The sequence below is a fragment of the Serinus canaria genome, chromosome 20 (genome assembly GCF_022539315.1).
Source record: "Serinus canaria isolate serCan28SL12 chromosome 20, serCan2020, whole genome shotgun sequence".
Lineage (NCBI taxonomy): Eukaryota > Metazoa > Chordata > Aves > Passeriformes > Fringillidae > Serinus > Serinus canaria.
The window spans coordinates 6,071,977-6,086,853 of NC_066333.1; the positions used below are offsets into that span (position 1 = coordinate 6,071,977).

At 55.7% G+C, this 14,877-nt stretch overlaps 2 protein-coding genes across 3 annotated transcripts; both read right to left on the reverse strand.

Moving 5' to 3' along the window:
* Positions 1-3,009: 3,009 nt before the first annotated feature.
* On the reverse strand, positions 3,010-6,519 carry LOC103818801 (P2Y purinoceptor 1-like). The gene has a single exon (XM_009093199.4). It carries the CDS (start codon positions 5,329-5,331, stop codon positions 4,279-4,281), a length of 1,053 nt encoding a protein of 350 aa, XP_009091447.2. The 5' UTR covers positions 5,332-6,519; the 3' UTR covers positions 3,010-4,278.
* A 2,786-nt stretch (positions 6,520-9,305) lies between these two features.
* CCN5 (cellular communication network factor 5) lies at positions 9,306-14,877 on the reverse strand. Of its 2 annotated transcripts, XM_030232288.2 has the most exons (5): positions 14,749-14,877; positions 12,175-12,391; positions 11,307-11,558; positions 10,921-11,114; positions 9,306-10,420 (listed from the first exon to the last, which is right to left on the reverse strand). In XM_030232288.2, exons 1-5 carry the CDS (start codon positions 14,806-14,808, stop codon positions 10,397-10,399), a joined length of 747 nt encoding a protein of 248 aa, XP_030088148.1. In that variant the 5' UTR covers positions 14,809-14,877; the 3' UTR covers positions 9,306-10,396. The 2 variants fall into 2 exon arrangements, with proteins under 2 accessions (XP_030088148.1, XP_050838073.1); XM_050982116.1 differs by having other exon boundaries at positions 10,921-11,558.

The window sequence follows — 14,877 nt, forward strand, 5'->3', positions numbered from 1 at the left end:
TGAGCTGTCCCCCGTGCCAGCAGCTCCCATTGCCATGGGACTGTCTCCCCACTGCCTGGACTGGAGACACAGAGGTTCTGCAGGGTGGGCTGTGCTGGTAGGAGCAGCCTGGGAGCTGTGGTGGGTGGTTCTCCCCACCTCTGCTGAGCACAGAGGTGCACCTCTGCACCTCCACATGTGAGCAAGGGCAGCCAGGACAGAGTTAATCCGTCTCCTGTCCTTGGATGTCCTGATCACAGCACGGAAGAAGCCTCTCCGAGGAGGAGCTGTGGTGCTGTTGGAAAGCCTGGGAGCTCTCTGATGCTCCTTAGGGTAAACTTTTTGCCCATAAGCCCAGACAAGCAGAAGAATTTCACGCTGGCTGGGCTGTGTGTTGGCACGAAGGGCTCTTCAGGGAGCCAGATGGGATCTGAGTGTCTCCTGTTCATGACAGAACGGAGGTGTTGGGCAAAATTCAAATGATAGCTTCCTCCCAGGATGCTGAGGAGGCAGCACAGGTCGTGGTGCACCGAGCACCTCCCGGGGCTTTTTCACTGCCCCGCTCCTGTGCTGGCGCCTGCCTCGAGCAGCGATCCGGGGCAAGGAGCTCTTGCCGCGGAGGGAATATTTAAAGGAACTGCGTAAAAAATGCCTCAACTGTTTTAAACCTGGGCTGGGCGAGTCCTCCAGGACACACCGGTGCCCGCAGGGTGCAGCCGCAGTCGCTGTGTAGCGCACATACAAATGCGTGCGGGGCTGGGAGCGGCGGCGCGGCCGGAGCTGCCGTGCGCTCCTCGCCCTCCCGCTGCCCGGGTCCGCGCAGCACGGCATCACCTATTTATATCTGCAGGCACCGCAGGAGTGGTATCGGACTGATGGCTTCACACAGGCACGCTAAGTGTTGTTCTATTTCTGTGATTTGCTCTCTCCTGCACAAGCTGTTGGTCCCTCGGATGCCAAAGCACTCCGTGTAGTATAGACAAAGACTCAGCTTTTTCTCTTTTATTAAAATATTCACCAACAGCACCCCAGTGGCAGGTATATTTACCATTTTCCTCGGCTCACCTGGATAATTGCATCTACTATTCCTTCCCAGTCTGATCGATACCCTTGGTAAATAAGATAACCTGTCAGGTCTGTTGTCACTGCAGCCAAAGGTACTTCAGCAATGGAATTGTTCTGCTGAAGAAATAAATGGCTCTCACAGAATCTGGGGATGCTGTGACCTTTCATTAGTGACCTGAGTGACTCATCCCTTTTTTCTGTGCACACTGCAGCCTCCCACCACGCTGTTAAAGATGCTCCACCAGAGTCCTACTGCTGGGTGCCTGGAGCAATGGGTAGCCAAATCCTGTGGGAGCCTCCTGCTCTGGGTGTTCTCCTCCAGCTTCACACATGCTCTTCCCACCTCACCTGGGCCTGAGGGCTCTTGTGCTATGGCCATGGCCTGTTTGTCCAACAGGGACCTGTGCACCATCCCAGTGCCACAGTGATGTCCCCAGCACCCCCAGCCCTGTGGGCAGCAGCTCTCCTCTCTTGGGCTTGGAAGTCTCTGACACAAAGGCATGAGCCCACGTTCTCAGCACAGGGCAGTCAACCCACACTTGTTCAGCAATCAGGGCTCCACTGGCCATACCATCACCCCTGAACTGAGTCAGAGCCAGATTTTAGCTAATGTGTGCAAAATGAAATAAAGAATTAATCAGAGCTGAGTTCTATGCATTTAGATGTTGCTGATAGCAATATTTTTTTTTTTTGTCGTAGAGTGTTTTGCATGCCAAAAAAAAAATCCCAGTTCTGCATTTTGGAGGAAAAAAGTGGTTGTACATCTGTGCATCTGTATATGTGCCTGTTATTTCTGCCTCACTGGCTTCCCTGGGCTGTCAGCTCAAAAGTTCTCTGTAACATAACAAACCTTGACTGCGTTTGCAACATATCCTCAACAGAGAGCGGTTTATTTAATGAAGCAAAAAATGCTGCCAAATTTCCAGGCTTGATCCTGATCCCATTAGTGTCAGGAGGAGAATTCCCACCAGGTTTGATTTATTGGTTGGGTCTAATCTTGATAAAGGAGTTAAAAATCTGCTTTCAGCTTGATTTTGCAGACAAGACCATTGCTCCATGCTGCTGCAGCAGAGTCTGTGGGAAGAGCAGAGAGTGCAGGTGGGATTCCTTTAGACATCTCCAGAGTCTGGCAACAGATAGCCAAGGGAGGGAAAGGGGAATGTTCAGCTGGCCATAAGGTAGGAGCCCAAAAGGGGGGATGATTCAGGAGGTAACCACGGCACAGCCTCTCCAGTGACACCAGCCCCTTCCTGCCAGCAGCAAATGCTTGTGTGTGGCCCTGACAATGTCTGGCACAGAGCTGGGAGAAGGGGAAGAACAATTATGATGGCTCCCTGCCTTCCCTGCCTGTTTACTCACTCCCAAAAGTTCTTCCCATGCTGCAGGTGGGACCTGGGACAGGCTGGGTGCTGCCCTGGCTGCTCCAGGCACAATCCCACCCTCTGGTTCCAGGGATAGAGAGCCCTGGGAGGTTTTGAGGGGGGGAGCTGTAGCATCTTAGACAGGATCCATGTGTGAAGATGGAAGAGCTGGACAGCTTTCAGAGGCGTGGGTGTTTTTTGAGGAAAGGAGAAGAGTTCAGAGCTCTGGAGAAGCCCAGATCTGGAGCATGTGTGCAAGGAGCAGGGACCAGGTCTGATCCTCATGTCTCAGTCTTTCTACTACAGTCAGAGAAGATCTCATTGGTGAATTTATGCTTTATCTTTGGTTTTCCTCTGGATGAGGTGGGAGCTAGACATTTCAGGCTCTGCTGGACCCCTGAGTGGTGCTGAGCAGACTCCTCAGTGTGTGCCTATCACAGATCACTCCCCACTGACTGCCTGCAGTCTCCCAGCACTTTTCTGTCTGCAGAGCACTGGGAAAATCATCACCACTCCCTGAGCAGGCAGGCCCCTGCTCCAACCCTCAGGCCAGCTGGCTCCCAGGCTCCCATAAAGCTTTAAAAGAAGGCAGACGACTCACAAGTGAAAGCACGAGGTGTTTATTTGCACTGCAGACATATTAACTGCACTGAAAGCCAGCTGTGTACCCTCCTCTGCCTAGCCAAGGTGGGTCTGGGTGAGGAACAGCTGACAGAGATAAATGTCAGGAAAAGAGCACAACATCCGTCCCTGGGCCAGTGCTTTCCCAGAAAGGGCTGATTTTAACTCACAGTCCACTTCCTTCAGCTGGGCTCCAAAAGCTGCTGCTGCTGCAAATCACATTATTGAATTGAAGTGTTCGAGCTGGTTGTAGTGGGTAACACCGAGATCAAAAACTAAAATACTGCTTGGGAGCCTCTGCTCAGCTTAACAGCAGAGATCTGTCACCCCTGGTGATGAGAGATCTCGCTATCACATCCTGCCTTCACAAGCCTTCATGCCAGTGCTGCTTCTCTTTTTATTTGCACATCTAATTTTTACAAGTCATATCTAATGCCCTCTCAAAGCTGGATGCAGGATGCAAGCACCCACCCGAAGATTTGCAAACTCTCCTGGCATTTTCCTGCTGAAAGCAGGAGTTCAGGCTACTGCAGTCATTCACCTTCCAAAATAAAGGTGAAACCTTTAAAAAAAAAAACCAACCAATAACCTCCAAAAACTTTAAAATGCCCATTTGTTAATTCTGCTATGTGCTCTTCCAAAAGAGAGGGTGTGATGCCAAAAATGTCTTTTTCTTCTGCAAAGGAGGTGGGCAGTAGAGGATCCCACAGATCCTGAAACAGCTCAATCACCCAGGAACTGTCACAGCTTAGTAATGTACTTAAAACCTGATTTTTAAATGAATACTCCCATTCCCAAAGCTCTTCCTCCACTGCAAAAATTTGTCCTCTCAGATGTTTTCTCCTCAGGTGAAGGAGGGAATGCTGTCTCAAACCCATGTACATAGAGTAGGAAGGAGTGGCAAGGTGTTACTCCCTCTATCCCTCAGTCCCTGAGGAGCTGGGAAGCAAGGGGATGTCAACCAGCTCAGGCTGCTGCAGCAGAGGGTGGAGGGAAATACTTTGGACTGGAGCAAACGTGATCATCTCTTTCCATCTGCAGGCGGGCTGTAGGCAAAATGGTTGGGTTGTTTTGCTTCTGGAATCTGGTCCCAGTTTTCTCTCAGATGCTGCCAGTCCTGCCTGTCCCTTGTGTGCACAAAGCCCGTGATGCTGCTGTCACCATCTCTGCAAAGCAGCTGTCAAGGTGGGGGCTGCCCCCAGGGAGGTGCCAAGCACAAGCTGATGTGGCAGAAGCAGGGGTGCCAGGTACCTCAGAGCTCATTAAAAGCCTCCCCCTTACAAAGAATGTCGTTCCTCTTCTTCTCAGCTGCCTGGCTAGATGTTTTGGCCCGGAAGGGTGGCCTCAGACACTGTCGGGCACTTTGGCTGATGGTTCTCATTCGTGACCTCCAGTCTTTGCTGGTGATCACATAGAGCAGGGGGTTGAGGGCACTGTTGAGGCTGGCCAGGCCCCGAGTCACCTGGTAGGAAACGTAGATGTCCTTTGAAGCCTGTGTGCAGGACTCTTGTGGCCGCCAGCGAAAAAACAAGTTGAGGTTTCTGAAGATGTGGTAGGGGAGGAAGCAGATGACAAAGAGAACCATGACGAGAATCACCAGTAAGATGCTTCTCCTCCTGAGGCTGGCATCCACGCTGTCATTCCTGCAGAGCACGAACACCACGTGGCAGTAGCAGCCGATGATGATGAGGAATGGGATGACAAACCCAGTCACGGTGACAGCAAAGGTGTAGGGCAAGTAAACGTCCAGGTACTCCTGCCCCGTCGTGTCGTGGCACTGCGTCCCGTTGCCGTCTGTCTTGCTGAAGGCAAGATCGGGAGCTATCTGTGCGATGACCCACAGCCACACTGTCACGCTGAGCCACACGGAGGAGGCGGCACCCCTGCACCTGCCCCGCGCCTTCAGCGGGTGCACGATGCCCAGGTAGCGGTGGATGCTGATGCAGCTGAGGAAGCCGATGCTGGCGTAGAGGTTCAGGTGGAAGAGGCTGCGGGTGAGGCGGCACCAGGGCTGCCCGAAGATCCACACTCTGCCTTGGCGGTAGTAGCTGACGAGGAAGGGCAGTGTGCTGACGTAGAGCAGGTCAGCCAGCCCCAGGTTGCCCACCAGCAGGCTGAGGGGCTGGCGGGCACTCTCTCGGGGCCCCGTGCAGAGGTGCCACAGCCCCAGCCCGTTCCCCAGCAGCCCCAGGGGGATCACGGTCAGGTACACGACGGGCAGGAACCGCTGGGCGAAGGCGGAATCCACGGGGCAAGGAGCCCGAGTGCCATTGCCGGGCCACGTGGAGAGAGCGTCCGCGGCCATGGGGCGCTGCGGCAGCCGCGCCCGGGTGGCAGAGCTGGGGAGCACCGGTGCCGCGGCAGCTCCGTGTCCTCCGGCACAGGCTGAGGCGCCCCTCAACTCTCCGCTCCTGCTGAGCCCGACCTGGGACTTGAGGGCTCTGGACTTTCCCCGGGACACGGGGAGGATGTGCCGAGAGCAGCCTCGCCGGAGCGGCTTCCGCCACTCCCCCGGCGCCTCCCCCAGCCCACTCGGAGCCGGGGTCACGCAGCCCCCCGGCTACTTTGGGTGCTGGGAGTGCCCGGAGGGAGCAGGATGCAGGGGGGCGGCAGAGGGATGCCTGAGGAGGAAGAGCCAAACTTTCAGCCTGTTTCTGTTCTGTCCCACTCGCGGTCAGGAGAAACCTCTCCGTTTTCCGCACTGGGGGCTGGAAGCCTGCGCCCCGTGAGCCGCCCTCCCTGCTGTTCCTGACAGCCTTTCTCCTGGCTGCGACGCTCAGAAATACCGGGAGCAGAGGCAGAGAGGACACTGGCAGTGTTCCATGGGGCTCATGCTGCCATCGCCGGTGCCGCAGGCAGTGCCACCAGGCAGAGATGCACCCGGCTGTCTGCCCCCAGCAAAGGCAGAGTGAGTCCTGTGCAAGAGCTGCCCCTCCCTATAGCTGCTCCTACTGCCTGCTTCTGTCTCCCTCCCCAAGCACAAAAACCCTTTCCCCGTTCCTCCTTCCAGCGGTCCAGACCCGTGCAGGGAGGACTTGAGACGGGCTATGCCCTTTCTTTCCTGTTACAGGAGACTCCCAGATAATGCGAAACTGGGGCAAGAGCTAAAGCAGCGAGCCCAAAGCAGACCCCGAGGAAGGGCAGCCCCATCGCATTGCTGAGCAGCTGCTGCAGCATAAACGGGGCCAGAAGTCACTTGGATCTGCAGGCGCGGAAGTTGACGGGGAAGCAATCTGCAAGGAGAGAGGTTTACCCTGATAAGCCATTTCGACCTTGGGGAAACGACCTGAGGTGAAAGGCTAGGCTCTGGAGAGACAACGTCCGCTTGCTTTCCGGGAATTGAATCTGGGCAGGGCTGGGAGGAGGCTGGTATCTCATCGGCCAGTGGGGAGGAGGAGGAGGAGGAGAAGGGAGGGTGAGTCCTGCCCAGCCGTCCCGACTCGCGTCCATCCCTCCTCGGGAGCGGCTGAGCATCTCCGCTGGACCACGCTCGGGCACGGCAGCTCGGGGACACGGTGGTCCGGCCCCAGGCGCAGATGGGGTGGGGGTTAGCTGCGTGTTGAGGTACCAGTGTGTTTGTTGACTTCAGAGAGCGCTTGCTGGAGCAGATAAGCTGTAGGAAACATCGTGTGTTATTTCCTGCCTGTATAATAAAATCACACCGCTACGGGTGTGCCGCCGAAAAGATGAAGTGTGGAAGCTGTTTCCTTGTGAGGAAGATACAGCTTTTCTGCGGTTTGCAGAGGCTCTGGTGGATCTGTGCCGCTGGAGTTACAGCAGCAGGGGGGGTCCATGGGGGTGCACCCCTCAGGGAAGTGACCCATCCTGCCCTGCTCCTGTCCCCTTTGCCTTTGTGCACCTCAGTTGCTCCTGCAGCCTGGCCCTGGGGTGGCACTTGCAGAGCAACTTTATGGAGGTGTGGAAGGGCAGCGAGAGGAAAGGAACAGTTCCCTTTGTCCCAGAGTATCAACCTTGGGAAACTGAGGCAGAAGCAGCAGCTGGCTGGGAGGATTTCTGTGATCATGGGAAGGGTCATGAGCTGCTCTCAGCAATGAAGGCAAAGCTTTCCCTGTCCCGAGAATGAAGGCTTGGAGCTGGTGCCTCCTGCCCTGGGAAGAGAGGAGCAGGGCAGGGCATGAGGAGCACTGCCCATGAATGGCTGGAGCCCCATGCCCTCCACATCTCCTGTTCCCTGGACCCTTTGGAGGCACAAACACAGAGCTTTTCTCTCGTGCCTGCCTCCCGTGTGTTTTAGGTGTTCACTTGACCCATGGTTTCACTCACAACGCAGGTGCTACTGCCAGCTCTGCCCAAACATCCTGCATGAGGATGCTCCCCTCTGGCTCCTGGCTCTGGCAGGCAACAGCAGTGCTGATGTCAGGATGAGAACACAGGGCCAAGACAGCTCCTGCAAACACAGAACCTGAATCATGTGTTTCCAGGAAAAATAAAAAGACCATTATCTGCTTGATTTTTTTTTTTTTTTTCAATTGAGCACTGCATTCCTCTGCTCAGTTTCTGAAAATGTTTCACTGTAACAAGGGGCTCATCCAGCCCTCTCTCACCCAACTCTATGCATTTAAAAATCATCAATCATGAGAATGGCTTGGAAAAGCAATTCTGATGCATGTTGTTTACTCATTCAGCAGGACAGTTTTCCTTCAGCTGCTGCGTGTGCTTGCACAGAAATGAGCTGTGATCTGCTGCTCATCACTGGCTCAGGAGTGTGGTGGGCAGATCCCAGGCTGTGTGCAGATGTGGCCTTGTGCCTTGAGGACAGGAGTGAATTTTCTTTCAGTTTGGGGATTTTTATCTTTACACATCACCTGTGGATGGGGGGGAATATTCTCTGTTGCCCCACATGAGCAGGCAAAGCCAGGACCCTGCGTCAGAGCCTCAAATAACCACGTTTCCAGGGTAGCAGGGCTTTAGAGGGAAATATTGTGAGACTAGCAATCAAACTGCAAGAGTTGATTTCCCTGTATTCATAGGGAAAAATAACTCTGATTTATTTGGAATCATTAATTCATTATTTAGATGCTTAGTGAATCAGGGAGACATTCTGCAGGGAAAAAGAAAGATAATTATAGCAGAGGTGTGTTGAGTCATTTGTTTGAGATGAGAATTGCAGGTTGCTGCCTAGAAAGTGACCTTCTGATTTTTACCATCACCCAGAGGTGGCTAGGCAGGATCTGGGAGTGTGTGACAGCCCTGGGTGCTCACCCAGCCTTGGTGGCTGAGTCCCAACATGCTTGAACAAGAACTGGCTTTAAACCAGGATTTTCAGTACCCACAACATGCTTTATCCATGTCAGTCGAGGAATGTGGTAGTTTTGAAGTCTACATGAGCTTTGGGTCACCACTTGTTTGGCATGGCCACCAGAGAACTAAAAAAGCCAACCCAAGCTGTTCTGCCATTTGCTGCCTGCTGGACTTTTACCATGTGCCCCATATCAAACAGAATTAATGATTTGTATTCAGGCTGAGCACCAGATGATTGCAGTAAATAATTCTCTTTGTAGGCCATGTTTTACTCCAAGAGCAATGAGGTTTCTTTTTTTCTTTCCCTTTTTTTTTTTTTTTTTTTTTTTACCCCCACGAGGTGGCTGAACGACATCCTTGACTTTCATTTTCTTTTCAGTTCTTGCAGAGCCTGAGGGAGTGAGTGAGTTGCCTTGGCCCTGCTGCCGTTTCTGCTGCTGCAGGGGAGGCTTTTCCTTGGGCTGGAGAGAGGAGCCCCCCCTGCCATCCAGGCTCTGGCCCCTTCAGCCCCAGACCTGCCCTGGTCAGGAGCACGGCCAGCTGGTGATGGTGGCTGCACCATGCTGGGGAAACCCCAGCCCAGGGGAATGGAGGAAGTGTGGGCCTGGCAGTAGGAAGGATGGGCTGTAGTGAGTTTGGGCATTGATTTTTGGGAGCTGAGAAGAGGCTGTGCCTGTGGCTGCAGACACAGCAGCAGTGCAGGAACTGCCATGCCCTGCCCTGCTCTCCTGCACATCCCAACACTGCTGACCTGGGCACTGCTATGGCCAGGGCTGGTGCCATCAGCAGAGCCTATGGCTGGGTAAGAGTAAAGGATTTAACCCAGGGCATAATAAATTGTAATAATGTGTTCAGTGCTTTGATTCACGTTTTTTTTCTTTTTCTTTCTCTTACTCTAAGCAGCCTGAACTGAGGTGCCTCCAAGCTGCCCCACCCTGTGCCAGGACTCTTCTACACCCACTGAGCTGACCCTGAGCAGGAGGGCTGGGCTTGCCCTGCACAGACAAGCTCCACACCTGGATGAGCACATCTTTATTTTTACTTCCAGAAATACCCATCTAAGAAGTCCATCTCTCACCTGGACACGTTTCTTCCAGCTGCCCTTCCCGCGGCGGAACGCGCGTTCCCTCTGCACATCTGTGCGAGGCCGTTAGAGGGCATTTGGGTTTCATTTTCCATCACCAGAAGGACTTTTTACTGGGAGCAAGTACAGCCAGAGCAGCCGAGCAGCTCTCCTGCGCCGACTCCTGCATGGCTGGAGCAGCTCCAACCTGTTGGGAGACGGCCCCGACTCATCTTTGCGATTTGTTTTCCCTTTGCCTGCTTCTCCCCTGGCCCCGGCTCGCGGGGAATGTGCTTGGATGGCAGGCGGGTCTGTCTGCTGCTGTCTGAGCTCCTGGCTTGCCGAAGCCCTGCCAAACCACCAGAGGAGGAGGCCAGGCAGAGCGGGAAGGCTCGTGTTTATTCTGGAGGGATGAGGGGAAGGTGAGTTAGAGCTGCCGTCAGGAGGACCCTGCCCATGCCCGGGAAGGCAGGGTGGGTATCGTGGGCGGGCTGAGCTCCTGCGTGGTTGAGGAGCTCAGCCTGGTGTGGCAGTGACTTGTGGGGTCACAGGGAGCTTGATGACCTGCTCCCTTCCTTGGGGCCAGGGCATGAGGGTTCCCTCCAGGGATTTTGGCTTCCAGGTGCTGGAGATGGTCTCTCTTGAAGTCCCTGCAAAGCAGAGTGGCATGATGTGGCAGACAAGTAGCATCATCTCTTCAGAAGCCCCACTGGTCCAGGAAAGGACCATTTTCTTGGTTTCTTGGGTGGGTTTATGCTTGGAGTAGGGTTTCCCCATTTCCCATTTCATTCAGCCTAAGGAACTCGGAATGCTGCCCAGTAACCCTGCCTGGGGCAGTGGGGTGTACACAGGAGGCAGGTGATAGTGACACGGGGATCTTGCTCTCTGGTTCCAGCCTCCTTTGCAGCCAAAGTCCATCATTTCTTCTCTGTTTTCCCAGTGGAAACACCCTCCATCTCCACCATAACCACAGTGCCATGGGTTTGTGCCAGACTCTTTGCCGGGATGAGGCGTTGGCTCCAGGGTGAATCCAGGGTGGGCACAGCTACAAACGACCTCCTCTTGCCCTCTGGAAAGGCAGAAGGGAGATCAGTGGGGAGAAGGAGAGGGCTGGTGGTGTGTCCCCCACAGCTGGGGAGCAGAGGCATGTAGCATGGCAGTGCAGGGCAGAAGAAGTGGGCAGAAAGTGCCACCTGCACAGCAGAAAGGCAGATTAGCACTGTGTCCACACTGGGGATGTGCCAGGCTAACATAGGGGTGGCAGAAGCACTTCCCGGGCGTGCCCAGGGAGCCAGGCAGGAGCTACAAATCCATCTCTGGCCATAGGGGCAGGCCGAGCTCACCTGCGTGGCATCCACAGCGCTCCTGGATTCAGACATCCAGAGACCCCAAAATTCTGGTTTGCACCTGCCATCGGCTGTTTCAGGAGATGGTTCACGTGTCCCTGAGACACGCTCAGCTCGTGGCTGAGGAGGGTTGATGGGGGCCCACGGGTAAGTGTTGCTGGCCCTTCCCTTTGTCAGTCCCACGTGTGCCCGGAGGCAGCAGCTCCCCCCAGCCCTCACTCACCGCCGGCAGCGCCGCGGGCAGGGCCGGGCAGGGTCCGGCCGTGCAGAGCCGCCGCTGGGTCTCCAGGCGGCAGAAGCGGTTCTGGTTGGACACGCGGCTGGCAAAGCCCAGCCCGCAGGTGGCCGAGCAGGCGCTCCACTCCGTGCCCCACTGCGGGCAGGGGTACCGCAGCAGCGGGGACACCGCCCCGGGGGCTGCAAGACAGGACATGGGGGAAAGGGGGGTTGGAGGCAAGTGCTGCGCACCCTGTGGTGCTACAAGCAAAGCCCAGCGTGGCAGAGAAACCTGTGAGGTGTCTCCTGCTGATGTTTCACAGCCTGGGGTGAAGGGGCCATCCCCGGAGATTTGCGTGGGCATCCCCTCCCTGGAGCTGCCCTGCATCTTACCTGCCCTGGCATCCCGGGGGAGGGGCTGGTCCTGGCCTTCACAGATCCACTCCGGGCAGCACTTCCCGGGGATCTCCACGCGCCGGGGGAAGGGGCAGTCCGGGCTGGGCAGCCGCACATCCTCCTGGCAGAGCGGGATGCAGGTGAAGCCCCCGTCCAAGCAGTGGCACTGGATTTTGCAGCTGGGCTGGAAAACCTCACCGTCTCGGTAGAGCCGGCCGTTCACCTCGCAGCCCTCCTCATCGTCCTCAACTGCAAGAGACAGTCGGGGAGCCCGTTAGGGACAGAAGGACAGAGAGATGGGGATGGCAGGGAACAGTGCTGGGGCTAACAGGGGCGCTGGATAAAGGGATTGAAGTGGGGGGACCACAGAATTGACCGAGAGGTGTGCAGGGCAGACATGGGTGTGCAGCAGCATGTTAATCACTCAGCCTCCTCCCCTTCCCTGCCTTCTCTCCTCAGCTCTCTGCTTTTTCAAAGCAACAGCTCACAAGCTGTGAGGACCCCTCTGCCCTTTGGCTCTGATCCTGTCTTCAGGATTTCCAGGCTAGGAAAAGTTTCTCTGAGATTTCTCTGCAGGACCCCCAGGCTCCAGCCTTGGCATGCCTGGGACCCCCTGTCCATTCTCACTGAAACCACCCTGAATTCTCAGTCAGAAAGCAGCACGAGAGCTGGCAGGAGATGGGGCACAGCCCCACGGCCAAGCTGCATGCACCATCCTCAGGAAAGCTGCTCTCCCAGCCTCACCCACTCCCCTGGTGGTGCTGAGGGATGCCTGTAGCCATGTGAGGTCGTGGCTAGAGCGGGGCTGTGTGCTGGGCTGGAGTGTGGGGGTACCCCCGGGGAAAGTGGGCACCCCCGTGCTCACAGTTGCAGGTGCCTCCTGTCCCCACAGATGCTGAGCTGTAGTCACAGACGAGGCCCTGGCTCTGGTCACAGACGTGCAGGAAGTCGCAGGGCTCTCCCAGGCGCCGGGCACAGATCTTGCAGCAGCCACACCCATCCAGGACCAGGGGGGAGCCGCGGGGACAGCGGGGTGGCACCCAGGGGCAGTAGCACGGTCTTCGGCAGAGCTGGGCACAAACCTGTGGGGGCAAAGCTGAATCCATACAGGTGGTTTGGGCTAGCAGCTGCTTTGTCACTGGGACAGCCAGGGACCTTTGTCTCAACCACGGGGGCAGATTTGTGGTGGAGGGAGGCTCCAAATCCATGGGAATATCTCAAAGCATCCTACTGTCCCCTTTGAAGGGCACCTATGGAAACCATGGAAAATCAAGGATGCTCAGAGGCTCAGCACTCTGAAAGATGGGGACTTTATTGTGCCACTGCTCTGAACACACAGGAGGATGGAGCTACATCCTCCTGTGTGTTCAGAGCAGTGGCAAAATAAAGGTGAACATCCCAGGCAGTGGTGGTTATTTAGTGAGGTCAGCAGCCCCAAACAGCCCAGCGGGAGAGAGGAAGGGAGGAAGGTAAAGCAGCCCACCCCCATGCCTGCCCCCAAGGCAGCAGGCTGTGCCCAGCCCAGGAGAGGTGGCTTTTCAGGGAATGAATTCACGTGGTGAGTGCACAGCACCTCACTCCATACAGTCTTAAGAGCTCTCATTCATGCCAAGAAGCAGGACATTGCATCAGCAGTGGGGATCTGAAGCCAGGCAGAGCTCACTGCATTCCTCACTGGTCCAGCTGCTTCCTCTGCTTGTCCCTGGCTGCAGCATCCTCACCTGGCCTGGCCCACTGGGCAAGGAGCCTGGAGATAGGCAGGTTTTCAAGGACTGGGAGCTGTTTTCCCTCGTGCCTAGACTGAGTAGGACTGGGAGCTGTTTTCCCTCGTGCCTAGACTGAGTAATCACTTTGGCAGGGCTGTGCACTGCAGTCCTTTGCCTGCTCAGCCAATTGTCTGCCAGGGAGGTGCCCATGGGAGTTCACCTGGGCAGGTGGATGTTTATACCCTTGGCTCATCCTGCTTGCACAACTACCCTGGCACCAACAGCTCTTTAGGCAGCTCTTGAGCATCATGTCACACGTGACAGAGCTATTGCATATAGAGCCTGAAGCCACGAGAGATGGCTCTGCAGTTTGCAAGTGAATCCTTCACCAGTGCTGGCCTGACAGTGATGACAGCCCCCTGGCAGCCCTGCTGCTCAGCACCATGCACGTGCTGCTGGATGCAGGGCAGCAAACCTGCAACCAAAACATTCATCCTTGCCCTGATCCAGGTACTGGTGTGACTGCTGAGTCTGCCAGGAGAGCGATGGGCTCAGCCAGACCATGCAGGTTTTAGATACCATTTTTCTTTTTCTTTCAGTTTCTCCCAGTGGCATCAGGTCTGACATGATGACTCACACAGAGAGGGTGGCTTCTGGTGCTCTATCTGCTCCCCATTTGCAGCTGTTCAGATGCTTTTCATGGGGCTGTAGGAGTGTCAGTGCCAATAACTGGAGTTAAAATTGGGATGGGGTGATCTGGGTCTTGTCCCAGTTCTGCCAGCGAGCAGCATTATTAATGTGGCAGGGACCGAGGGACTGGCTGTGGTGGCCAGGTTTGGGCTGGCAGCACGATGGTCCTTGGTGATTCTCCAGGCACTCTTGAGCACCTGGGGCAAGAATCATTGCTCTGTTATAGCTTACCCAGGCAGCCAAGGGCATTTTTCATCTTTCAGGAGATTGTTATTACCAATCAATGTTTTAGAAAGATTAGCCAAGCCATAAATCCATTTCTCCCTGCTCCTTGTAATTTACCTGTCTTTAGATGACAATGTGGCTTCTGTCAGAGATCTAACTCTGGGAAAAGAGTCAAATAGGCACAACGCTGCCACGACATCCCTGCTTGGGGATTCAGGCAGCAATTAGAACTTGGAGCTGAGATGCCCCAAATTTTTCAACATTCCTGTTCTCTGCACAGGCAAATATTTTCACACAGAGTCCAAGAGAAAAAAAAATAAAATAATAAAACCTCTACAACAACCCAAATCCCATTGGAGGCACTGGCTTGGCGTGAGCATTCCAAGAAGTGGGGAGAGCTGAGTAATGCCAGGGCTGGTGCTCAAGGCTTGGCCGCTGCCTCGGGAGCCTGGGCGGGGATGGAGGAGCCTGGAGGAGCCTGGAGGAGCCTGGAGGAGCCGCTACCGCCCAGCTGCTGCTCGCTGGCTGGCGGGGACGAGAGCGGAGCGCGGCAGGGGCGGCGGGCGCACAGCGCGTTGCTGGCATTCCTGTGCACTCCAGGGACTCACAGCGAGCCTTGGGCCCAGGAACGCTCGGACCCTGCCGCTCCATCCCAAACACCTCTCCGAGCACAGCTCTGCCCCCGCACCAGCACAGCCTGGCTGCCGGCCGGCGACAGCCACCGGGCTCGTGGTGACACCGCAGTCCCTCCTGCAGCCCGCTCTGCCAGAGCCGGGTGTTCCTCGGCTAAAGCTGCCCCGGGACCCCATCTGCCTTACCTTGGAGAGAATGCAGAGCAGGGAGAGGAAGAGGAGCTGCTTCTCCAGCTGGAGGCTCATGCTGCTCTCCCCTGTGCCACTTCAGCACATCACCCCCCAGGCAGTTTGGAGGCAGTGTTCGCAGGTTTT

What these genes read in the sequence shown, in the direction of transcription:
- LOC103818801 (XM_009093199.4), bottom strand. Translation starts at nt 5,331, where the DNA reads ATGGCCGCGGACGCTCTCTCCACGTGGCCCGGCAATGGCACTCGGGCT.
- CCN5 (XM_050982116.1), bottom strand. Translation starts at nt 14,808, where the DNA reads ATGAGCCTCCAGCTGGAGAAGCAGCTCCTCTTCCTCTCCCTGCTCTGC. An exon ending in GACAGGAGGCACCTGCAACT is followed by an intron (nt 11,559 to 12,174) that starts GTGAGCACGGGG and finishes TGTCTCTTGCAG; the next exon opens with TTGAGGACGATGAGGAGGGC. An exon ending in TGCCCGCGGCGCTGCCGGCG is followed by an intron (nt 10,421 to 10,920) that starts GTGAGTGAGGGC and finishes CTGCCTTTCCAG; the next exon opens with AGGGCAAGAGGAGGTCGTTT.